Source organism: Lutra lutra, chromosome 10 (assembly GCF_902655055.1).
Source record: "Lutra lutra chromosome 10, mLutLut1.2, whole genome shotgun sequence".
Lineage (NCBI taxonomy): Eukaryota > Metazoa > Chordata > Mammalia > Carnivora > Mustelidae > Lutra > Lutra lutra.
This window is the reverse complement of record NC_062287.1, coordinates 102,582,360-102,607,577: the sequence shown is the minus strand read 5'-3', so window position 1 is coordinate 102,607,577 and position 25,218 is coordinate 102,582,360. Positions and strand designations below refer to the sequence as shown.

The following is a 25,218-nucleotide window of genomic DNA, read 5'->3' as shown; positions in this document are numbered from 1 at the left end:
TTGACAGAAGACGGATTAAGAGGAGAAAAATACATTTCATTTCATACATTCGCATAGGAAAATATGAGACTCAGAGAAGTGACCAGAGCAGGCAGCTTTTACACCTTTTAGACAAACACATCTGTGAAGAATTGACAAGAGCAAGGAGTCTGGGCTTGAGGTAATAAATGAGTGAAGAAGTAACAAGGTTTGTTTAAACAGCCTTCTCAGCCCTCAGTTCATTCTCTGGTGGATGAGGTCCCGCCCCTGGCACATGGAGGGTAATTTCCCATGGAGATATATTTCTTGCTTTCAGGGGACAAAGGGGGGCCAGAGTATCCTTTCTGCACAGGCTGTTTTAAGTAACTTATCAATATGCCAAAGTAGCACATTTTGGGGTGGCCTACTCTGAACCCGGTCAGTACCTACCTCATAGTTTTTGTGAGGAATAAAGCAGTTAATGCATCTAAAGCACTTAGGACAATGATTGGCACAGTGTTAAATGAACACTGATTAAATGTTTGATACTATGATTAACATTCTTTTCTGTATATTACTGGTCCAAAGGGAGCATCAATACATACAATACGTACTGTTGTTGAATTTGGTTGGAGCAGGGCAGGAAACGGCTCAAAGCCTGTTGAGCTTAGTACTGTTTTTTTTTGTTGTTGTTGTTTTTGTTTTGTTTTTAAGTGGCATACTATGTTCTCTGTGTAACCTCAAACTCTCCCTCCAGCCCCAAGATTTGAGGATAAGAGGCAGGGGTAATTGAGGGAAGAGAAAGCAGTCCTAAATGTCTACCTACTGGTAGGGCATAGGGCTGGTCTGACCTAAAGATAGACACCTGCCTCAGAAACATGTTTTTAAAAAGCTTCCCTGGATCCCTCATTCGAAAGACACTTATCCTGGAAGGAATAGGACCTTTCACCATTACCTCGGACTGGGTCTTACTTTTCCCGTATCCAGGGAGGGATGGCATTATATATATAAGACCACCAGATGATAGCAGAGGTGGCGGCTGGGGTGGCCAGAGAAGTCTGGGTGATGAGTTGTCCCCACACTTTCCGAGGGCTTGTTAGAGGAAGGGTTGCCAGAAAGTGCTGGATGCGAGGGAATGAAAAGGTTGCAGAAATACCGGGTGTCTCCTAGGATGAGGCTGGTCTAATGGAGAAGTAGGAAGACTAAGTCGTGGTGCTAATTCTTCTACTTTTTAGCCAGGGCAGATTCCCAAAGCTCTCTAGCCCTGGAGGGTGGGGATATATAGCAGGGGACTCTAAGTCTAAATGCGTGCTTTCACACACCCTGGGAAGTGTCTGCCAGGGGGCTCCTTGTCTGACCCACCTTCTCTGAATGGTACCTTCTGAGTGTAGACGACAGCCAGTCTCAGGAGGTGTGGATTCCCGGCAGCTGCTGGGTTGGTCTCTAGGGGCCAAAGGCTCACAGGCGCAACAGGGTGACGTCTAGGCTGTGACCAGATGGGCTTCCGGGGAGCAACTGGTATTTCTCTGAGACATTGAGATACTCTGAGATACCTTCTCTGAGAGCGCTCTTCTCAGCGGAAGGCCGTACACGAATCCAAGCTGTTTGAGCCATTATATACTCGATGTTTGTATGTCATTCACAAGTATTTTCAGATACTTGTCTAAACCATTGATCAACCTGTGAAGTTCTCATTTCTGTTTTATAAATGAGGAAACTCAGAAGAGGTGACTTGTCTCAAAGTTTGGAAACTTACCAGATTTGTCACAGACCAGGATTTGTCACAAGTCCATATTGGCTTTATCCAAGGAAAATGAATTACAGAGATGGAGAACATATTTCAACATAAAATGACCTCTATTGCTAGGCGGCCCACAGCCTAGGTGGGTGTAGTGAGTTTTGGAGCCAGAACTCGAACTCCAAACCTGTCAGGTACTAGGGCAGGGACTTGGGCAAGTAGATGCTCATTCTCGCTTCCCTCATCTGTGAGATGGTATTTCAGAGGATAAATGACACTACCTAAGTAAACACCGTATTCATACCTTGAACATGTGGATAAAAACACAGCATCTCTTGGTAATTCTCTTTCCTAACTTCGTTTCTACCTTCAAACTACACTAGAAATGGGCTAATTGGGATTTTCCTCTGCCCTTCAAAAGTTTGCTTTGGGTCCAAATACTTGAAATTAAACCATAGGAAAGGAAATCTGCCTCACTTGCAGGCCAGCTGATATGTATGGGGCAATCTACCTTTCCTAGGCTGGCTGGCCTTGGGAGACTTTCCCAGTGGCCTGGCACCATGGTGATTTACCCGGCACGCTTGACTGAGCATGGCCCTGGCTGGGAGGATTATATTTCATCCAATGTTGAAATCACTTGAAATTCCTCTTGCTCATCCAAAGATACAGAAATAAAAGAAGCAACTCATGGTCCTGCTGAGGCGAGATCTTTATTGTTTTTTTGTTTTTTTTTTTAAAGATTTATTTATTTGACAGAGAGAGATCACAAAAGCAGGCAGAGAGGCAGGCAGGGAGAGAGGAGGAAGCAGAGCTTGGTGAGCAGAGAGCCCGATGCGGGGCTCGATCCCAGGACCCTGAGATCATGACCTGAGCCGAAGGCAGAGGCTTTAACCCACTGAGCCACCCGGGCGCCCGAGATCTTTATTGTTAGCCGTTCTTGCATCTTTTATGTTCTGCCAAAAACAGACGGCTCCAAGTCATGTAAGAATCACGCGCACATGGATGTTACTGTATACCTCACACATTTCACCAAAAGATCAAATTATATTTTTACTGTCTTTATAGACTTTAGAGCTCTATAGAAGCTTTTGAGTGGAAAGATGACATTTTTATCACATTCACTTTTTCAACATACCAACATTCAGAGGGTTCATTCTTGGGTGGGCAGGAGGCCAAACCATCTTTTGTAAATGCCCTGGTCTGAAAACTGTCTAGAGACTAACCCACATGTACACACCGTAACTCAACTGAAGTGATAGCCAAACTCTTACCCCCCTCTTCTTCATGACTTTCTCATTGTGGTGAAAGCCCCTTCACTTCCTGCATTTCTATTTTACTCCTTAGTATTAATAGAGGGATGGTGCTCAGCTACTTGAGGAGCTGAGGATTCACGAAGTCATTCTAAACCACTTCTCAGACAGGTCTCCCTGAAATATTCACTTGTCCTCTGTTTGACCACTGGTTACCAGAGTGAGTCATCCATTGGGCTTTAATCCACAGGAGGCTGGAATGACAGCAATACCAAGGCTCTGACTTTATTAAAACTCTCATTTCCCTCAAACCTGATTATTTCAAAGCTATTTTTATTCGATGATTGTGAGTTTGTGTCAATTTGCAAGTTTTTTCCAAACCACCTTCTTAAATCAATGTAAAAAGAGCTTATCTTCTCTCATATATGCAATTCCTTAACAGATTCAGGAGAACAAAATCTCTCTCCCACAGATGACTTCTACAGGCTGTGGGGTAGAGGAATACTCTTTACAAAATAGGAGTTGGGGTTAGAAACTACATTCATGCCTTTTATTTATATCTACACACATACACACGCATACATATATATATATATATATATATCACTATATAGTTACATGTTATACATTATATATAAATTTTATAGTTATGTATTATACAGTTTACATGTATATAAAAATATGATTCCCCAGAGATCCAATCCATATATAGATCTAAGGAACAAGGAAAGTAAAATCTAAAGACCAAAAATTTCTTTTGGATTCTGGATCCTTAAAGAAACCATACTTCCACAGTGTTGCCATTATTCCTATCTGTATTTAAGACACACACCGAGAACATGGACCTATTGTTGGTCCCTTTTTTACTGTCTTGTCCATTTCAGATAAGCATGATGCAGTCTACACACTCAGATCCATTCACATTTATGCCTTTGTTTTTAAAGGTAAGTGCTCACTTCTCTTTTATTTTATCTACACTTTTCTAAGGATTTTCTCCATACTTCTTTTGAGGCATGTTGCAAGTTTTCTTGAAGAAGAAACTGGTACAGAACTCAGCACGACCCTGGGAGTACACTCTGGTGACTTGCTGCTTGTGACCTAATAGAGACTTCTACAGGTTCCTATTTCCTCCCATTCAATAGTTAGTACTTGTACCTTTTCTGGACACTCTGCCACTTCAAATGTGCCTCTTACATATAAATATGCCTTCGCACGTAACTCAGAGCTTAAGCCATGTTCCATTGACTTTTGAAACTTCTGCTGACGTCTGCTCTGTCACATTTCCTAAATATAAACACTCGGAGAGGGGTCACTCTTTTCAGATTCAGCAACTTTGTTATCAGTTATTCCGCACTAAAAATTTGTAGTCACCTCTTTTATCTATTAAAGAGTGTAAAATATTTCACAGATAAATCTAAGAGTTTCACATTAATTTAATTAAATCTAAGAGTTTCACAGGTACTTTATCAATGAGAAATATTGCTCTTGAAGCAGAACCAGCTGGAAGAAAAAGCTTGAATGAAGTAAGCCTCTATGCATTTACTAAGGAAGTGTCTATCTCTACTCCAAAATTACAAATGAAATAAAACCAAATGATAAACTTCTAGTGGCAGTGGGACCTGAATGTTTATTACTGCCTCACTTTCTTCTAAACAGGCAACTCTTTCTTGTCTCTGTCGCTTCTCTTCTATTTGGTACTCAGCCAACCTCTGAGACACAACTGAACTCCCCCCTCCTCCAGAAAGGGATTTCGGGTCCTTGTTGAGCTCCTTTTCTTTAACTCCCTAAACACTTAAAAACACCTGTGCCTCCCAATTTCAACCAGTATTGATGTCTTCTATGCATACAAGCTCATTTCCACAAATGCAGACTACAGAGCAGGGCCTTATGTCCCTTGTATTGCCACAGTGCTCAACCCAGAGTCCTTTTAACACTGACCTCATGAACCCTTGTGGGAAAAAGACACAAGCTAGGTCCCCCCATCCCATCTCATGCAGCCTATGGGTGCTAGCCCTCTCTGACTCCTGATTCACTTAAGAGCACAGGAGCTTCAAGTAAGTAAACTAAATTAATCTGGGTCCTGCATCCAAGATGGTGGGTTTAACTGGTAGTGTGAAATACCGTAACACCTGGGAACTTTTGGATTTATGCTGCACCACTAGTCCACAGACCCGACCACAAATGACCTTTCTATTAATTCCCACATTTGCCCATTGGTGTCTTTCACAGTGTTTCTCTCAAGAACATTAAACACAGCGCCCTGTCCCTTTGTTGTGAAACATGGAGGCTGTGCTATATATTGTTTCAGAATTGCTGGCATTCCCACTGGGAACAGAGTGGGCCTCACCCTCTCCTCATGACTAAGTCCAGAGAATGTGTGGTAAAGGAGTTTTGTGACATTTTAACCTGAGTACTATTCCAACCATTGTCCGTGAATGCTTGCTTACAGGGCCTGTATCGCTGTACTGCTGATCACCATAAATACGAGGTAAGCTGCTCTGAGCTGTGCCCAACCCCAAAACATTTGTGAACACTTTATAAAGCAGGCTGTATTACAGCATATCTTCAGTTTCCTAATTTCAGAAGTCTGGTGGGCCTACTCTTTTCCCCAAACAGAATTTTAACATCTCTAATGCTCTCGTTTTTGCCAAGCGTGGGCAACAAATACCGCCTTTAACACTAAAATTGTGTCACTGACCTATAAGGACATATAATGGGGATTGTTTTCCAGTGCTGGGGATAGAATACATGAATGTATTTTCCAACTCTCTACAGCAAAGAGGTGCAGTGACAGAGGGTCATAATCAGGCCTCCAAAGTAAAGGGCACATAGGCTTTGGGATAAGAAATACCTGGGTTCAAACTTAAGTGTGCCATTTGCTAGTTGGGTAATCTTGACCAAGTTAGAACTTGTTTTCTCATCTGCCAGATGGGAATAACACTACCTCCCTCAAGAGGGTTGTTGTGAATATTTTAAGATACACAGAGCTCCCGGCATACCGCTACAATATAGTACTTAATAAATGTTAGTATTTTTATTATCCAGGAGTTTGAATTGGCTAGAGTCCAGGACTATTAATCTTCCCAGAAAAGTCATCTAGGACTAAAGTTAAACATATTTATCCTGTGAGACTATTAAATCCTTGTAAGGTTAACTTAGTGGGTAGAAGGGTTAGAGCACTAAGGTGGAAGGAGTGTTGCCCTTGCCTCCATTCCATTATGGCTGCAACACACACACACACCCCCAGATCAAACCTGTCCATGTCTCCAACCCTACTTGAGGAAAATGCCTATGGTCTCAAAGGTTAGAAAACTTTCAACCTTTCAAAACAAGAATGGGAAACTGAGGCCTCAGGGCAGTGTATATTCCATAGAAAAGGAAGGAGGGAGAGAGAGGAGGGGATAATTACTATATTTTCTTGTCATTAGCAATATAATGGCTGCCATGTGTTGGAATCCCAGTCTGATGAGAAGAAATGACTCGAAGGTCATGGATAGATCTCACTGTCCACTGTGAAAGCTCTCGCAACACCTTTAGGCCCCACAGCTTCTTCTCGAAGAGACCACCATCTCCACCAATCATGGGCATCCCATCAGCCTCGTTGGGGGGAATCTTGTGTTCCAAGAGCATCATTAATTCCTCCAGCTGGTAAGCAAAGGCAGCAACTTGGAGCAGGATGGTATGTATTGCTTGATGGAAATCCCCTTCAGCTGGAGTAAAATGTACCTGCTGGTCTTCTAAAAGCCTGGCCAACATAGCATGGAAGGCACGATAAGCTTGGAGGTTCTCTTGGAGTCGCTCTGCCTCAGTCAGCTCACTCCACCGATCAGTGCTTGCCACTGGCACGCCATCCACAGAGTCCAGGTTTATGTTCTCGTTCAGGCCCTGATGCTTCATCTGGCCAAGGATACATAAAAACATCACATCTTCTGTAATTATCCCAAAATTTTCATTTAATTTCTAAATCTCATGTGAAGTCTTATAAACCTTTCTGGTCAAGGATCCAAATTGTAAAGAAAATAAAAATTCTCCAAAAGGAACTCTTCATTTGGGATCCAATGTTTGGACTTTAGGAAGACCTTACTCTCTCTGAAATGATATATACTGCTTTGACTACCTATTCACTTTTTGTGGGAGAATTTGCAGCTTTCATTAGATTCTGAAGGTTGAAAAACACTGGTCTACAATTTTTCCTTCCCACTTTTGAACTCCCTCCTGGAAACTGGAATACTTGAATCATACTGGAGTTTTAAGTATTTTAAAACTTGAAGACACTGACCAGACCTATTAAGAAGCCCTAGAATTAACCCACTGCAGAATTTTTCTAACCACCTCTCCTTCATTATCCACTCTTAATGGTGAAGACAATCCTTTAAAGAATTCAGTGGGAATTAAAGAAAAATTTAAAAATAAAAAACGTCACTTCAAAGAGTCTGACTTCTAACTGGTGAGGTTGTATAAACAAATTCTCAGAGAATTTAAATTTAGAACTCTTCTTTTCAGTGTTTCTGTAATAGCAGGGCTTAGGTGGAGACTGATGGGGATCTCCCACTATCAGAAAACCAACCTGGAACTGCATGGTTAGCTCCTCTGACACTTCCCTAAGTCCCCAATGAATCTTCTAGGGGGTCCTTTTGATAGTGTAGGTGACCACTCAGACACAAAGAGACTTGATATATGTAACGAAAGAGTGGGTGGCTAATACTGTACAAAAGAAATTCTTTGGGTTTATGCTGTTCTTCTCCCAATCCTATAAACCTCATTCTTTCATTTACATAGCTCAAAAATTCAGAACAATGTGGATGAAGAACCCACACTTAGAGGGCCCATGGTTAATCTATTCTGGGAGAATTCAGACTGTAGGCAATCAAATTAGGAATAGTCTCCATGACATGTAGCCAATCCTACCCAGAAACCTATGGCTATTTTCTTATTCAAAGAACATGTCTCCTCAACAGCCCAGAGAAGAAAATAAGGTCACAGGAATTTCCTTAAGGGAAGGAACCATGTCAAGTAATAGGCACACAATCTATGAATGATTTTATGATTAGCGTCTTCATGACTGGTAATGGGGGCTGGAACATGATGATAAGGAGCTGCATCAGAAGAGATGAAGTGAAAACAGACAACAGCAAATTAGGCAACTTACATAAGATTCCAAAAGAGCAGTCAGGTCTGAACGAATCTTCCTTGCTAGCCAGATAGAGCGGCTACAGAGGTCCCGGCGGTGAGGGGTCAGCGGTGAGTGCTCTGCAAAAGCCATCCCCTAACTCAACTGTCCCAGGAAACAAGGGTGAGCTGGGTTTGCTTCTGTCTACACTGGTCCAAATAAGAAATGTGACTCTCAGACTAAATCCACTGGGCATTCTCTACTAATGGGATTGTGCACCCCACCCCCACCCCCCTGCCTGACTCAGAGGTGGCAGCAAATTCCTGGCTGTGGATTTTTGTGCCTGTGGAATCAAAGGCCCCTTTTTAATCAGCTTTCTTTCCTGCAGTGTCTGCCTCCATCTCTCTCCTCCACCAGTGCCGAGCCTACTTGTTTTTATGTCATTGTTTTGCTTTTGCACTTAGCAACAAGGTCACTATCACACTAATCCTCATGACACCCCTGCCTAATGTGATCTACTTTATATACACATAATCAGTTCATTTTGTTATCACTGTCCCTTGCACCCCCCATGTCCTCTTCCTTCTTTCTTTCCTTTTTTGGCCTGGTAAAGTATTCAATACTATTAAGTTATTATCATCAATATAGCTGCCATTGATTAAGCAGCTACGCTGGGACAGACACTGTGTGAAAGGCTTTAAAGCCTTTATTTATTTGATCTTTAGGATAATTCTGTGAGATAAATATTTACCCCATTTTACATTAAGAAACTAAGGCTTAAAGAAACTAAATGTTGCACAAAATCCAACAAGCAGGCATATCATTTAAATATAGGTCTCTGATTCTCCCATTGACTTTGCAGTTTCATTCTTTAGGTTTTTTATATTTTGCTCAAGAAATAAAATTTATGTGAAATACGTCCTTTAAAAACACAGCATCTTTTCACTTCTATTGTTTCATTACATATTTAAAGTTAGTTTCATTTACACTCGACTAAACATCAGCCAGGTAAGTCATCTCTAACCTCGATCTCGGTGCCTTCCTCGCAGCTACAGGATGAAGAAGGTACTGTTTAGGCCTGTTCTCTTCCAAAGGACAGGAAACACCCAACCCTGACTGGGAAACAGTTCTAAGGCAGTCTCAAGTGACAACATGCTTTTCTTTTTCTTCCTTATCCCAGTCATACCACACTGCTTCTTAACAAATTCCGAGAATGAGCTGGGCTTTGAAATAAGGGCAAAAGAGTTTAAAAGCAGGTGCAGAATTCTCTTCTACTGCATCTAACTTAACTCTGTAGGTTAGAAGATGATGCTCCCAGAAAGAGCTAAGTCATCCCCAAATCAACTAACTTTCACTATTTCATACCATAGACATTTTCTCTAAATGGAAACACATGCCTTCTCAGGTACAAACTTCCACAGGGAAACAATAAAACAAGGGGTGGAGGGGAGTTAAAGTGAGACTGGCAGCCCACAGTAGGCCTTTTAAGAAGGTAGGAGGATTCTATTTTTTCTTTCCTTTTTTTTTTTAAAGTTAGTACTTGCTGTGGACATGGAGTTTTGTGAAAAAGCACTGATATGAAATGTTATCAAGGTTTTGTCGTTATCAGACTAACAAACCTCACAGCATCCTTAAAGTTCTCTCCACTAGATTAATAAGGCCATCTTTTCCAGAAGGCTCAAACACAGGAGGAGTTTCCAAGCTGGCCAGATGATCATAGAATCCTATGGCAACTCAGCATTAGCGATCAAGAACCAAGAGTCAGAAGTGAACTATCTCACTCTGCCTGAGAGAAGCAATAGCACCTGCCTTTACATAAACGTCGTGCTCTGGCCACTGGATTCTCAGTTAACAGCATCAATTGTTTTAACCCTTTGGATAACTGTAACTCAGTACAATCAAGGAAAACAAGTTGCTTCCATGAAGACAACTTTTATTTTTCTTCTTTACATATTTATTTTGGATATGCCTTACCTAGATTAAGAGAAAACAAGGATTTGAAAAGCAGAGTATCCCTTTTATTATAATTTCTTTTTACATAACCTTTTCAACCTAGATTCAGGTAACTACCTGTCTCTCCCATCAAAGGAGAAGGGTCCTGCACATTACAACAGGCAAAAAAGGCTTTTAGGAAATAAAAATATTTTAAATTGATCCATTACAATTTTTTAATTTTCTTGAGTACATTGAAAAGTGGGAAAAAGGAAGGAAAAATGGTACTTTAAACAACCAGACTGTAATAGCCTTAGCCGGGTTTAGTACACTCTTTATATTTTTTCCAACAGGTACAAAGGAGGTTCAAGTGCTCTATGTAGATGCTTTTCCATACCTGAATTCTTTTTTATTCCCAGTAATCCTGGCCAGTGTTTTTCCAAACTCTCTGGAGCATAGTAAGTCTCAATTATGCAGAATAACCTTGGACAACCAGAGACTAGGGGAAAGCGCATCTCCTAGAAATAATACTTGTATATCAATTACATTTTTAGAATTTTGAGCTGCCAATTCAGATTGGAGAATATGCAGCGGGGAGAGTTATTAAAAAGGTAACTCAATTTGACTAAGAGTAGAAAATGCAGAATTTTAAGACTGCAAGGGCTCCTTGGAAGGACACAGAAGTGAACAGCATGAGAAGCAGACAGGCAAAAGGAAGAGGGCCTAGTATAAGACAGCTTACTTACACCACTCTTTATTGTGCTAGCATCTCTTTCTCAAAAGGAAAAAAGATAAAGTCCATGAAGAATATTTTAAGATTGACTGCAAACTGCTGTAATAATTTACTGAAGCAAATTATAGGCAAGTGATACCTATAAAGAGGACAAAAAACAAAAGGAGGAAGAAAAGAAAATTTCTAATTATTAGAACTAACTTGTTGCTTTGGTGGGGAGGAGTGTGATATAAGGAAGAACATATTTTCCCTCAATCTCAAGTTTTTTTATGCAGTTTGCTTTTGTGTAGGTGGTTAAAATATCTGATGACTGACCACTGCGAATATAACTTATAGAGACAAAGGAGATAAATGTGACAGAGACAAAAGTAAGTGTGGGGTACAGATGCGAGCTAGTGAAACAGTACAAAATGGACTTATAATGGGAGTGGAACAACCTTGTTGTAAACCCACCCAATCAACCTGATAAGTATGTTCAAATGTACTCAACATACCAAGTCAATTCCAAATCCTTACTGTGGGCAGGAAAGCATATTCTACATCCCTTCTATCCTTATTCCATTTTCTACCCCCACACTGGAGGGATGGCAAATCTGCAACACTCTGAAAAGAAACAATAGTGCATTTAAGTCTGTTCACTGTAGGTGTCTGACTCCCCTATTCCCTGGCATCCCAACCACTGACACTAGTGGGTGTAAAGTGAGCCTCTTTCAGAGATGACATTTTGTTACCCCCTCTTTTGGGAAAAAATAAATCAAAGAGAAAATTGATAAACTTTGTAGTTTTAGTGTTTGTGAAAAACAAGCTGTTCCCTATTTTGCTCTCAGCAAAACTTCATTCTTTCCAACAGCCATCACACATTTCTGACAAACAATGAATAGGGCAAGCCTTTAATTCCAGCTTGTGAGGTACACAGGATAGAAACTGCCCTTCTAATTCTCTAAAAATGAGCCAAAATAAGTTTTTAGTCTTCTGGGAGTTATACACTTATACAAAAACATCACCTGCCTCTCCCATGGCCAGTAATAAGCAATCCACCCCAAGAAAATCCCTATCTCAATGGAAGTGGTAATTCCCAGAATTTTAGGTGAAAGCCAAAGCCATTATTATGCAGATTATTAATTTTGTCTATGGAAGCCTTTCCTCTTCTGAAGTGTTATTTTTATAAAAAGGAAACAGAGTGATTTTCTTTAACTTCAAACTGTACGAGTCGTAGACTATCTCTTTGCTAATGGTAGTGTCCTTCACTAATTGGGATCTGGGATGAAACAATGATAAAGCAAAGCAAAACCAAAAACAAAGCAAGGGGCCAGAATTGGGCCAAAAGGAAGGTCTAGAAAGAAATAATGGGGATAAAAAAAGAAATAAATTCACAAGAGAAAATCTTTTATCTGTAATTCAGACCCTGAACAACCCTTCTCATCCCCTTAAAATTTCTAAATCTCAATGCTCTAAGAACTCAAAGAGCACTAATTACCAAAAACCTAACATCCTTCCCTAAAAAGGCTTCCGAGAAAGCACTAGGCTACTGTAGTGATTTTGTTAGTGCTGAGGACCAGTTTTTGTTAAAGGCCACTGGAGAGCTATGATTTTAGAGGCTGGCTGTGCTTCTTCAACCCTATATCCTGCCTTCTAAAGTACCTCTTATGGAAAGGACCCCATGTCAGAATAACCTAATCTCTCCCAGCCCCACAAAATATAGCAACGAAGTCCCCCCCCACCCAAAAAAAAATCAGACTTTCCGTTAATAAATAAGGAATCTCGGGTTCCACAACACAAAACACACATGTTCAAAGTGCAAATTTCTGCCATTAGTCTGGGACTTGTCTCACTGATACAGAGCCCTGTCTTATGGTCAGAGAAACCATGCAGAGGGCAGCCTCCTCCCTGTAGGGAGCCTGCTTCCAAGCTAGTGAGCACCACTGAGAACCAGATGGAGGTGGTGGAAGGGGACTGAAGTGCTGGGGTCACAGAGGAGGGAGGTGGTCCCCATGAATCCTTCCTTTCTGAAACCCAGCAGGGAATGGAGGAAATGGGGTTGAGTGAGAGGGGTGTGCTGTTTTAACAGCTCACCCTGCTAAGGGGCCTAAAGTGCCAAGTCAAGCTGCCAGCCTCCAGAGATTAGAACTGTATGATACTTTGGGGGTAAGTAAGTGTGCTGCAGTGGGTAGAAGCCAGAACCATAGGGCAGCAGTGGAGGAGAAGGGGTTTAGAGGACAGTAATATACTATCAAGAGTTAAAAGCTGATCCAGAGCACATCAGAGTTACAGGTTTAAGAAGGGATCTGCCGGTGAGCAGGAAGTCTGCCTGGCTGGAACCAAGTAGGAGGATAACCCTCACTTTAAGAGCTTCTTCTTTTTTGCCTACCTTTTTGGTAAAGGCAACATCAATTTTATGAAGGGGACAATAGAGGGAGAAGAGAGGGTGTAGGTGTGTGTGCTGTGATTCACAATGGAAAGAGCAGGCCCTTCAGTTATTTTACTAGATTTTAAATGCTTTAAATTTTTTTTTTTTGTCCTTTTTATCTTTTAAATACAAAGTCTGAGCTGTCCCACTGCCCAAAGTCTTCCCTTCCACTAAGGTCCAGTAGAGTCTGAATCTTCAATCAGAACCTCTGTGGTAGCACCGAGTATATCCGAGTTCATGACCAGCCCTTCAGTGCCCCCACTGCTGCCACTTCCCACAAAGATCTTCCCATCAGCCATCAGGCTCACCCGTTCTGTCCCACTACAGTATGACTTTGACATCCCTTCAGCTTCTAGGAGGAGGCACTCTCCAGACGTGGAGTTTCCCAATGGCTCAGGAAGAAGAGGAAGACCCTGCCCATCTGCAGGTTGTGTCAGCGACTCTGGGCTAGTGCCCAAGATATCTGTGCTGGTGATGAGGGCGCCTGCATTGGCAGCCAGAGCTTCGGCAATCAGCACCTCAGGGTGGCTTTTTGCTTTGTGTGCCACTACGCTGTCCTTCTTCTCAAATTTTTTGCCACAGATATTGCAAGAGAACTGGTAGAAGGAATCTGCATCATGCTTCTTCATGTGCCAATTAAGGGATGCCTTCTGCCGGCACGTAAATCCACAGATCTCGCATCTAGGAAGAGTGGAAAAGGAAATGGCTGATCAGAGAAATGAAGAGGGCTCCTCTTCAGGGTAAGGGCAAGCATTTAGAGGTCACATATATAGGCAATAGTCAGTAACACACTTCTTGGGAAAAATTCGGAAAAGCTAACTAGATGGAAAATTAATCTGTTTCATTTGTTTGAAAAACTGAAGGAATAAGAAAAAGTTCACTAAGTAGCATTCCCAATCAATACTCATTCTAATTTGGTAAAAGTCAATAGCAGTGGCGACTAAAATGTTTGCATGGGGGCTAACCAAAAAGTAGGATTGATACACACTTCTCACCCACATGCCCACCAGTAAGTAACACTCACTGTAATGGCTTCTCGCCGGTGTGAATCATCCGGTGGACTGCCAGATTGTGAGAACTCTTGAAGGCCCTAGCACAATATTCACAGATATAATCCCTTTGATCTAAAAAGAAAAATAATGTGGTTAGGGTTCCATGGAAAATCCCTATAAGTATTTAATTTTCCCAGTTCACAGTAAGTAAGCAGATCATCAGTCAAGTCAGTTACAATAAGGGCAACGCTGTTTCAATGTATAAAACACCTTGGAGAAATAAAATTTTAAAAAGAACTACACCATTTTCAACTTTTTTTTTTAAAAGTCCATACATTCAGTAGCATAAGGCCTTGTTAAAAAAAAAAAAAAAAAAAAAGCTAAACAAAGCAAAACAAACAATGGCAATATGAGAATTAGAAGCCCAATCTCAATCCCTGTAATCCAGATCTTGGAAAACTTGCTTAGTAAGTAAAGAACATTTTCCCTGAAAAAACATTTCCCTGAAAGCTTACATATAAAGAATTTTGGCACTCAAATCACCACCACCACCACAGAATTTGGCATTACCTCGAAGAAAAGTGATCCACAATTAAAGTGGTACTCGTATCTTCTGTTTCAAGTTTAAAAACTGTTACCCAAAATAAACAATTTAAATTCCTCTCAAGAGGTTCAAGTTGCTGCTTTCAAATATATGTAAATAGTACCTATATTCTTTATCTTATTCTCCTACCCCACATCTTCTGCAGCATTCAACTATCTCCCTGTCATTTCACAATCCCCTCAAACTTCACAGCATTTTGATGAATTTGGTAACATGGTGTTGAATCTATGGGCCAAAAAGGAGCACTGCACTTAATTATTTCTTTATCACTTGGTTTGGGAGAGAAGCAGATAGAGATGCTCTGTAGCTCTTGAATAAATGACCACTATTGTTTTCTATCGTTTTCACTTAAAACTGCTACAGAAAGTCACAGGGAAAACATGAGGATAAGTTAAAAGGCAAATAGTATGCAATTTAATTCTATATTCCATCCCATATCATTCTAAAGTCAAAACAAGAAGAGGAGCCAACTCTGTCTCAAGCTAGAATACATTTAGGAATCCATGGGGAATATTAGTAAATGCAGAGGCTAGCTGCGCAGGTCTGAAGCAGAGTCTGAGATGCTGCATCTCGAACAGCGGATCAAGTGCCACCGATGCCTCTTGGGCTATCTTCTACATGCTGAGTAGGCAAGGTCTAAAAATGCACTTTTAACCCAGGGACACAACTCTAAGTGTCTCCCAGGTCTTGTCCACCTTTCTAGCTTTATAGTCACATGGCAAGCCTGGGTGGGGCATCCATTTGCTTAAATAAATCACATCTTCAAAGGGAATCTGTCTGCACTAATTTGGAAAAAGAGAACTACAATAACATCATAAAACTGTACTAACCAGATGTAAATATCTGGAATGGACTGAACTTCTAAAACAGTCAGTTTGTCACAGTAGGCCTATGATATTTAGCTAAAGTAGTCTAAACTGGTTGTCAGAAACTACTTTTGTAGAGAACAACATAATTAACAGGGAGGAGTGGAAAAAAGGCAGCATGCTGCAAGGAACGGAGTGGAGACAGCCCTCTCCAGGGAGCAGCATGGTATAATGCGGAGACTATACTCTGCAGTGATTCAGGCCTGAGCTCAAGTCCTGCTGCTCTGAAATGTCTACTCTGTGCCAGGCCCTATGCAGTAAACAGCACTTTATATGTGATCTCATTTCATCCTTACACTAATTCCCCGTATCAGTGACATTATTATCCCTTGTTTTTCAGATGAGGGAAAGTGAGACGTAACTTGCCTAAGTCACACATATAATAAACACTGGGAAGGGTACATCTATCAGTATAACTCTGGGGTAGGAGACAACTAGAATTCCTAGTCTTACCCTCTATGACTGTGGAGAACATGGCATGTAACAGTACAGAGTCTGGCACCTACTCAATTAGCACTAATACCCATCTTCATTTGTTCCCATTAGCTGAACTGTACACAGACTGTCAGTGGCTAAAAATGAATGCAATCTGAAATCATCCTACATTATGTATAATACAGACATTCAGTTTCTCTTTTTGAGTCAATAACTCCTACAGGAGATGACATGTGACTTCAGTAGCTAGCCTCCATGATTGCAGTAGTAGCAGAAGTGCCAGAAGCTACTTAGTAGTTACCATAAACCAACAGGCAAGCCTCTTTACCATCGAGGTTCTCTCTTCATAATCCCCACTTCCAGTCCGTAAAAGCTCCTGCAAGTATCTACTGGAAATGGCATTAGAAAATCCTGGTACTACTAGAATCTAGCAGTGTGACCAAAGGCAAGTTACTTAATGTGCAAAGCCTCTGGTTTCTTAGCTGTAAAACAAGGATAAAACAAGAGAACTTGGTAATGCTGAATGGATGGATAAGCAGTTAACAGTTGATACAGGATATGAGCTCAATAAAAAATTATTCTGGTCATAGAAGTTCTTTAAAAAGTCAAAGGATAGGGGCGCCTGGGTGGCTCAGCCATTAGGCGTCTGCCTTTGGCTCGGGTCATGATCTCAGAGTTCTGGGATCGAGTCCTGCATCGGGCTCCCTGCTCAGCAGGGAGCTTGCTTCTCCCTCTCCCATTCCCCTTGCTTGTGGTCTCTCTCTCAAATAAATAAATAAAATCTTAAAAAAAAAAAAATGTCAAAGGATAAAAGTAAAAAGCCCTAGTTTGCTCATCCCTTGCAAAATTTGTTTTAGTACATTTTATTTTCATACCTTTCTCTCACACTTGACTGTAGACTCCTAAGATTTACATTAGGAAGAAATATAATCACCAATCTACACATCTACACACATTTAAAAGCAGAATGCATTTAACACTTGATAAAACATTTTATTTAAAAAAGTACCTGTATGATGTTTGGCATGTCGTAGAAGTTGCTTCTGGAGCCTGAACAGTCGCCCACAGGAGGGATGAGGACATACATATTTCTTCTTCAGCAAATGCTGATACTTAATGTGGTGCTAAAATAGTAAGAGAAAATAAAGAGGGGAAAAAATGAAGGCTTCCTGAAAGCCTGTTCCTTTGCTAAGTCAAAAGTTTTAAAGAGGGGCATCTGGGTGGCTCAGCTGGTTAAGCGTCCAACTCTTGATTTGACTCAGATCATGATTGGGGTCCTGAGATGGAGCCCCCATCAGGCTCCATGCCGGGTGGAGTCTGCTTGAGACTCTCTCTCTCTCTCTTTAACCCTCTGCCCCCACCCCCTACCCAAAAAAGTGCTAAAGTGAAACCAGATACTCTGAATATGGCAGGGGGCGGGGAATAACAGTATAATAAAACAGTTAAGAACACAGGCTATGACAATAAGACAGACCTGGGTTCCAACCTGGGTCTGTCATTCATGAGCAGTGTGACCTCAGGAGATGTGCTTAAATACTGTGAGCTACAGTTCTCATGTGTAAAATGGAGGTAACTCTAAGTGTCTCACAGCATTACTGCGAGGATACAGAGATCACAAGTTGTATGGTGCTTAGTGCAGCACATGGAATACAGTGGCAGGACAGAAGCAATCACTACTATCACAGAGACAGAATCAGGGTTAGGGTCTTAGTCTCGCATTATCCTTGCTGCTAAACTAAAAATCAAACAGGCATTTCTTTAGCTTGAGCTATAAACATTTCACTTTCATGTTTTCTGCCAGACCTAAATATAGGCTGCATCTTTAATTCATTAAAAAAAAAATCTACTAAAAAAACCCCAAAAACCAAAAACCCTAAAAATTAATTATTTCCTTTAAACATTATTTAAGAAATCACAGGTTAGAGTTGCTAAATTTATTTTTTAAAAATACACATTATAATAAAGTTTGTTTAACTGTGTCTTTAGCGTGTCGGTACAATCATCTCTTTATATCAGTAGTATTTATACCACCACAATGGGAAACACTGGACTATTCCAAGATTCCAAGGAAATCCTTTATTTGACCTCATGTTGTTAGACATTTTTCTTTTAACCCAATTACTAAAGTAATTTTATGCCTTTTTAAAGAAAGATTTTTCTTGACACTGTACGGCAATGATAAAGCCTACACAAGTTCACAAATTATAGCATCTCATGAAATGTAAGAACCAGTAACGGAACACAACCTGAAAGGCTGCCTTACATAACAATCTACTAACCTGCAAATAGCGAGGGTGAGCAAGAACAGTTCCACATCCTTCCATCTCACAACGGACATACTGGATTGGAGGCTTTTTTCTATTATCAATACGTAGGAGAAAAGTTAGCAAACAGAAGAGGCACTCTGCACAGTGGCTTAACTCAATGCATTACGGGGAAAAGCAATTTTATAGCATGAAGAATTAATATCTCTTTGCTAGTATATCGCTTGCACAGAATTTGTTAGAAATAACCAGAAACTACCAACTGTTTGATAAGAATTTTAAAAAAACAGCACAAAATAAACTAGTAACCCCCCAAAAGGTAAAGAAGTGTTAAGATTTTTAGAAACTTTAAGACCCTACAATGGAATAAAAACACAGGAATTCTGCATCAAGGACATTAGTAAAGTTGCATCTGAGAAATTTTTAAACAGCCATTCCTGCAGGGTAATTATGAGTAATTATGTGAGCAAAATGCTTACCACCAGGAATAAGGAACATAGTTAAGAATATAAATTACCTCCTTTTGGGTAATCGTGGACTTTTGTCATCTTTTCGCCTTCTTCCTCTCCTATAATTAAAGAATAGAGTAACTGTCCACATATTCCAGAATGAAGCTTACAGAGTGAAGGATGACTAAAGACATACACTCAACATCAAAGAGCAGGTGGCAGAAACAGAGGGTAACGCAGAACACACAGAACCAAAAACATATCTTACAAGCTGAACAAAGATGTCATTCTGAAGTAATTTCACAGAAATAAATCTGCACTACAAGTTAAATATAAACGTATCACGAACTACACATTACATGGAAGGTTTGGATAAACCTCAAGGTTACTACCTGAAGAGTAGTTCCAGTAAAAACTCTATCACTTAATCAATTTAAAAAGTAGAATCAAAGAGTCTATTATCTAAAAACCCTAAGAATATAAACTATACTCTCCTTTTAATAGAACCAAAAAGACTAAACACTTAAAACAAATCTTATTTCTGCAACAGGCAATGATTGCTGGACAGGAAGTCAAGATTCTTTAATCACTTGCCCTCATTGGCCCTTCTTTGGAGGATTCACATTTCCCATACTTTTTCTTGCTATCTTTACTCGCTCTGCATGCCATTAGCTGCTACTGTCCTGCCCACTCACTTAGACGTCTTTAAGTACGGCTTTGGATTCAATTTAAACTTTCCAAGCTTTTGAGAGAGCCTCTGCAATGAACTGTCAGCTGCCTGAGGCAACAATATGCACCTGTCAGTAGCCCTCCTCACACTCCCACTCTTTTCCCCACCAGTGGCTGCAACATCTGTTAGGTTTCCATTTTTAGTAGTAATTGCCTACTCACTTCCTGGGAGGTTCCTCATCCTCCCTGATTTCATGCTCTTCTTCTTTCACCTCTACCTCTACTTCCACTTTAATTTCTTTCTTCTCCTTCTCTTCTTTCACCTTCCCTGATTTTCTCCGTGGTTTTGGGGTCTCCCTGAAAACACAAACACATTTTAACATTGGTATCCAGCAAAGGATCGTTGCAATGGAAACTGTAACGTAAGGGTAAATGTGCACTTATCATCGATTTATTGTAAAATTATGATCCTTAGCTGATGAAATGTGATTTCCAGTCAACTGTTCCTCACGTGCATAGTAAAAGCCGTCAGGCTAACAATACCTGGGAATCAGAACTCAACTAGAGTTGTAAAGAGAAGGACAAAAGTAAAAAAAAACTAAGTATTCAGGCAACTGATATCTTGTTTCATCAAGATGGAGTACGAAGACATCCAAAAATCCGGATATGATAAAAATAAAGTTCTGTAACTAGAAGAGAGGGCTGGGAGAAGGAGTTATAGGACAATGTTAAATACATAATTAATTACTCATTTAAAATTAAGTCTATACCCATTAGTTCAGCAACAAGGTGAAATAAAAGCATGCAGCAGTGCTTTCCTAACTTATTTTTCATTGACATGTCTGCAGTAAAATCCAAGACGTGCCTCTCTAAGTGGGGTTTGTAGGTCTCGTCTCTTGGGTCATCTTTGAATGGTATTTCCTCTTCACTGATTAACATCTCTTCTTCCTCTTCCTCCTCCTCATCACTACTAAAAAGAAGCACATTTCTGGATTAGAAATTCTAGTTGTAAGGATTATATCCCACTGGATTTTATTTGCTAAATTTATTTAGAGGTTGCCAAAGATTCACAGTAAGTTATCTAGAATTTTCATCCTTATGGTCTAATTGGACTGCAATCTAGCTGTTTTATCCTCACAGTGGTAATTCTAAAAATACATAAATCCTAGAAATACTATTCCTTCATTAAATAAAGGTAAGGTGATGACTGCTCAACATCACTAAGAGCTAAAATAACAAACAGCAGCAGCAACAAAAACAACTGAACTGAGGGTTCAGTTGGTAAGCGACCGAACGTTGATATCAGCTCAGGTCATGATCTCAGGGTTGAGACATGGAGCCCTACGTCAAGATTCTCTCTCCTTCTCTCTCTACCCTTTAACACCCCCCACCAACCCGTTCTCCCTCTCTTAAAACACAAACAAAACAACGGACTTCATAATCCTGTATCTAGTATTGCAGTGATCTGCTTTACCAAAAAGATGAATAAGCCAAGAAAACAAAAATTCACAAGACTTACCATGGGATACAAATTTCAAAAATCCCACTTAAAACATCCACACTTCCCATCAGTGGCTAACACAGAATAAGCCAGAATACAGAAAGTACTCAAGACCTGCTTTCGGAACTAAGGTAACTAAAGATTACATGGTTAACGCTCTCATCAAGAATGAAGTGACATCTGAACTAAATAACAAAACCAAAGTTAATTTTTTTTAAAGGCTCAACGCTCTTTCAAGTAGAAGGCAACTTGATATGAAATATGAAGTTTCTTACCTAATGCCACCTGGAGACTGATGTTCTTCTGCTCCATCTGGAGAAAGAAAGTAGAACAAAATCTTATCTTTATAAAGGAACCCCTGTATCACCATACCTACACGTGAAAGATAAGCTATTTTACATTTAAAAGGAGCAGGCAACCGGTTATTAAAGAACCATACTCCACGTGTACTGTACCATAATCAAGCTGATCTGTATTTGGTTCTGACTTGCAGATGAGCTGCAATGAACCAGTCTTCGACCTAGAACTTCGGGTGTTCTCTGTGTCAAGATGCCGAGAAACAGATGTCCTGCTACTGCTGCGCCAGCCCCGGCTAGGCCTAGTTGCAGCAACGGAAACTTCCTGAGGGAGGGTAGAATCATCTTCTTCCTCTTTCTCTTCCTTAGGATCTAGATGAAAACATATACCATTGCTTATGGTTAACCAATAACCATCTCAGTATACCTACTATTGTAAATAAAAAGTTAATAAAAAAGAAGGTAAATTAATTTATTTTTCAGGAGCAAAGCCCCTCAGATTTTTATACTGAGATACCAGAAACAAGATGAGAGAAAACTTACCCTTACTGTCATCGTTCTAAAACTTCCATGTGGTCAAGCAGCAGTTTTATATTGTAATATCTACTAAAAAATGGACTAAGAGAAGTATGCAAAATGCACCCAATTCAATTCATGAGATTCTAACATTTACATCCAAGACAAAAGAAACTGAATTAAGTGAGTGCTCTCAGAAAGATAGCCAGAACTTCTTACAGAAGCACAAGAAAGGAACAATCACAGCTCCAGATGTTTTAGCAACTGAACAATGCTGAAGAAATTGCTAAAGAGGAATCCCATATTAAAAATGCCTTCCCTTGACTCTATTCAATAGTTCTTAGAACCACACCATGAGAGTGAACTGATCTATAGGGCAATCATGACAAGTCCTACTTTAGTCATCCTATGAGATGCTGTGCAAAGGTACACAAACAATCTATCCCTGTTATCCTATATTTTCTTCATGCTTTGAAGCGTGAATGAAGTGAGGTAGGGTCATTCACTCCTGAGCAATAAATAAATAATAAAAAAGCTTAATATAACTTTTGTCCCTAGAGTAACTTATTACTTATATATATGTTAGTATATTAAATGTATATTTTGACTATGGGCAATTCTTTTAATACTCTCAGGATGTAAAAGGCCTTTCTAAGAACAATACAAAATTTAAGGTCTTAATACTGATACCTGTGACAATATAAACATAAAAGAAATTTTCCGCATGGCAAATTCTGCTATAAGTCTAACAGCACAACAGAAAAAGAGCAGTTCAGTAAAAACACATGGCTTTCACACAAACGAAAAGGTCAGTCCTCTCATAATGGGAGAAACTCAAGTGAAAACGGTTAGTGTGATACCACTGTTCTTTATCATGCTGGCAATGATCTGAATGTTTGACAAGTGTGTATTAGGAAGGCTGGAGAAAAGAGTAATACAGATGATAGCACATGCAGTGGCAAAACCTCTATGAAGGACAATTTAGCAGTATCTATCAAAATTATAAATACACAACCTTTCACAGTAATTTCAACTACTAGGAATTTATTCTACAGAATTATAATCACACTTATGAAGTGACCTAGGTATAGAGGCAATCACTATACACTGTTTTTAGTAGTGAAAGAGCAGAAAACTAAACATCAGGAGGGGACAGCATAGAAATAATTCCATGATACTTAATTGTGCAATAAAACCCCACATCCATATAATATCCAAATATTATATAGGTATACATTTGTTTTATATTGAGAGAAATAAATGTTATATATGTAAGACATATATCTTTTATACGGTAATACTTCTGGAAGGATGTACAAGAAATTGGTAAGTATTGGTTACTTACAGAGAAGGTCCAAAAATATGCCCAGTAATTCCTCAATATCTATCCTAGGAAAATAAACTGGCACATGGAGGTTCATGTTTATAACAGCTAAAGAATGGAAACGACCTATCCCATTATCCTCTATAAGAAAATGTTCAAATAAACCATGGCATATTAGTGAGATGGAATATTAGGTATCTGTAAAGAATGACATAGAATTGCTGGTAAAAATACTATGTTAAACAAAAACTAAGCAAAAAAAAAACAAAACAAAACATGAAACTATAACTTTTTTTTTTTAAGATCTGAAAAATAAAGTTTCCTCCGCTGTGGAAGAAGGTGGTGAATGGAGGGCCGCTGCAGCCTTAACTATACTCTTTGACAGTTTTATGAGAATATACTGAAGTACTGAAATAAAAATAGTTTGAAATGTAGAGAACAGCAAAGTGAACTCCTAATAACTGGACATAATTATTAAATTAGTTATGCATTTCCTTTCAATTTTCCTTCCCACTCATTAGTGCCTTTCTCATATCTGAGCTACTTTAAGTATCAAGATAATATAATAATAATAACAATAATAGTAAAAAAGGTTAGAATTAAAAATATCTTCAACTATATACAGTCCACAGTTTGGCTACTGTGGACACTGCTGCTATGAACATTGGGATTCAGATGGCCCTTCTTTTCACTACATCTGTATCTTTGGGGTAAATACCCAGTAGTGCAATTGTAGGGTCATAGGGTAGCTCTATTTTTAATTTTTTGAGGAATCTCCACACTGTTTTTGAAAGTGGCTGTACCAACTTGCATTCCTACCAACAGTTTAAGAGGGTTCCCCTTTCTCCACATCCTCTCCAACATTTGTTGTTTCCTGTCTTGTTAATCTTTGCCATTCTAACTGGTGTAAGGCAGTATATCTCAAGGTGGTTTTGATTTGAATTTCCCTGATGGCTAATGATGATGAACATTTTTTCATGCATCTGTTGTCCATTTGTGTATCTTCACTGGAGAAGTGTCTATCCACGTCTTCTGCCCTTTTTTTAAAATTTTTTTTTATTTTTATTTTTTTAAAGATTTTACTTATTCATTTGACAGAGAGACAGCGAGAGAGGGAGCACAAGCAGGGGGAGTGGGAGAGGGAGAAGCAGGCTTCCCGCTGAGCAGGGAGCCTGATGCGGGGCTCGATCCCAGGACCCTGAGATCATGACCTGAGCTGAAGGCAGAGGCTTAACCCACTGAACCACCCAGACGCCCCTCTTCTGCCCTTTTTTGACATGATTATCTGTTTTTTTGGGTGTTGAGTTTGAGGAGTTGTTTACTCTTCAACAGACGAATGGATAAAGAAGATGTGGTCCATACATACAATGGAATATTACTCAGCCATCGGAAAGGATGAAGACCCAACTTTTGTATCAACATGGATGGGACTAGAGGAGATTATGCTGAGTGAAATAAGTCAAGCAGAGAAAGTCATTTATCATATGGTTTCACTTACTTGTGGAACATACGGAATAACATGGAGGACATCAGAAGGAAAGGAAAAGTGAACTGGGGGAAATTGGAGGGGGAGATGAACCATGAGAGACTGTGGACTCTGAGAAACAAACAGGGTTTTAGAGGGGAGAGGGGTGCATGATGGGCAAGCCTGTGGGGGGTAATCAAGAAGGGCACATACTGTATGGAGAACTGGGTATTGTACATAAACAATGAATCTTTGAACACTGGGGAAAAAAAAAAACAAAAATGAACAAATTATATACAGTCCAATGAGTTTTACCCATAAAGTAACTGCAAGGCCAAAGACAACTTGTTCAAGATCACAAAGCTAGCTAAGAAGACTCAGATATAAAAATCATGTCTTGAGACTAGCAATCAAGAACTTCTCCATCTAGGTCATGGCTGCTTTTAAGATAATTTCTTCAGAGGGAACAATTCAACATCCTCTATAAAGAAGAATAAATAATGATGAAGAGCCTTCCTTTTTACTCAATACAACTAATTTGGACTTTAAACCCACTCCATAACTTCCCTGTAAAGGTTTTTTCCTTCATGATGAAAGGATTATATGGCCACACCCTTTCCTGACCTCGATCAAATGATGGCAATTGATGAGAATTGCTTTTACCTATAAAGTATAATAGCCTATTTTATGAATACCACCCCATTCCTCC

The 25,218-nt window shown here is 39.8% G+C and overlaps 2 protein-coding genes across 6 annotated transcripts in view; both read right to left on the bottom strand.

Moving 5' to 3' along the window:
- Positions 1 to 2,534: 2,534 nt before the first annotated feature.
- The window catches only part of ZFP91 (ZFP91 zinc finger protein, atypical E3 ubiquitin ligase), a 58,171-nt gene continuing 35,487 nt past the window's right edge, over positions 2,535 to 25,218 (bottom strand). Inside the window, exons 3-12 of one of the 5 annotated variants that reach the window (XM_047693129.1) lie at positions 21,364 to 21,576; positions 21,184 to 21,220; positions 20,273 to 20,377; positions 19,630 to 19,764; positions 18,807 to 18,857; positions 18,305 to 18,383; positions 17,035 to 17,149; positions 14,153 to 14,252; positions 13,437 to 13,809; positions 2,535 to 3,200 (exon numbers count right to left, since the gene is read on the bottom strand). In XM_047693129.1, coding sequence (XP_047549085.1) covers positions 3,186 to 3,200; positions 13,437 to 13,809; positions 14,153 to 14,252; positions 17,035 to 17,149; positions 18,305 to 18,383; positions 18,807 to 18,857; positions 19,630 to 19,764; positions 20,273 to 20,377; positions 21,184 to 21,220; positions 21,364 to 21,576 — 1,223 coding nt within the window. In that variant the 3' untranslated portion in view covers positions 2,535 to 3,185. Of the gene's footprint in view, positions 3,201 to 8,124; positions 8,197 to 8,739; positions 13,810 to 14,152; positions 14,253 to 17,034; positions 17,150 to 18,304; positions 18,384 to 18,806; positions 18,858 to 19,629; positions 19,765 to 20,272; positions 20,378 to 21,183; positions 21,221 to 21,363; positions 21,577 to 25,218 lie in introns of those variants that run through there. The other 4 variants (XM_047693128.1, XM_047693127.1, XM_047693126.1 and 1 more) reach the window with 4 other exon arrangements.
- On the bottom strand, positions 6,342 to 8,209 carry CNTF (ciliary neurotrophic factor). The gene is made up of 2 exons (XM_047693132.1): positions 8,096 to 8,209; positions 6,342 to 6,843 (listed from the first exon to the last, which is right to left on the bottom strand). Exons 1-2 carry the CDS (start codon positions 8,207 to 8,209, stop codon positions 6,355 to 6,357), a joined length of 603 nt encoding a protein of 200 aa, XP_047549088.1. The 3' UTR covers positions 6,342 to 6,354.

Coding starts and splice junctions, on each gene's coding strand:
- CNTF (XM_047693132.1), bottom strand. CDS start 8,209: ATGGCTTTTGCAGAGCACTCACCGCTGACCCCTCACCGCCGGGACCTC. Junction 6,844..8,095: donor CTGCTCTTTTGGAATCTTAT/GTAAGTTGCCTA, acceptor ATCCTTGGCCAG/ATGAAGCATCAGGGCCTGAA.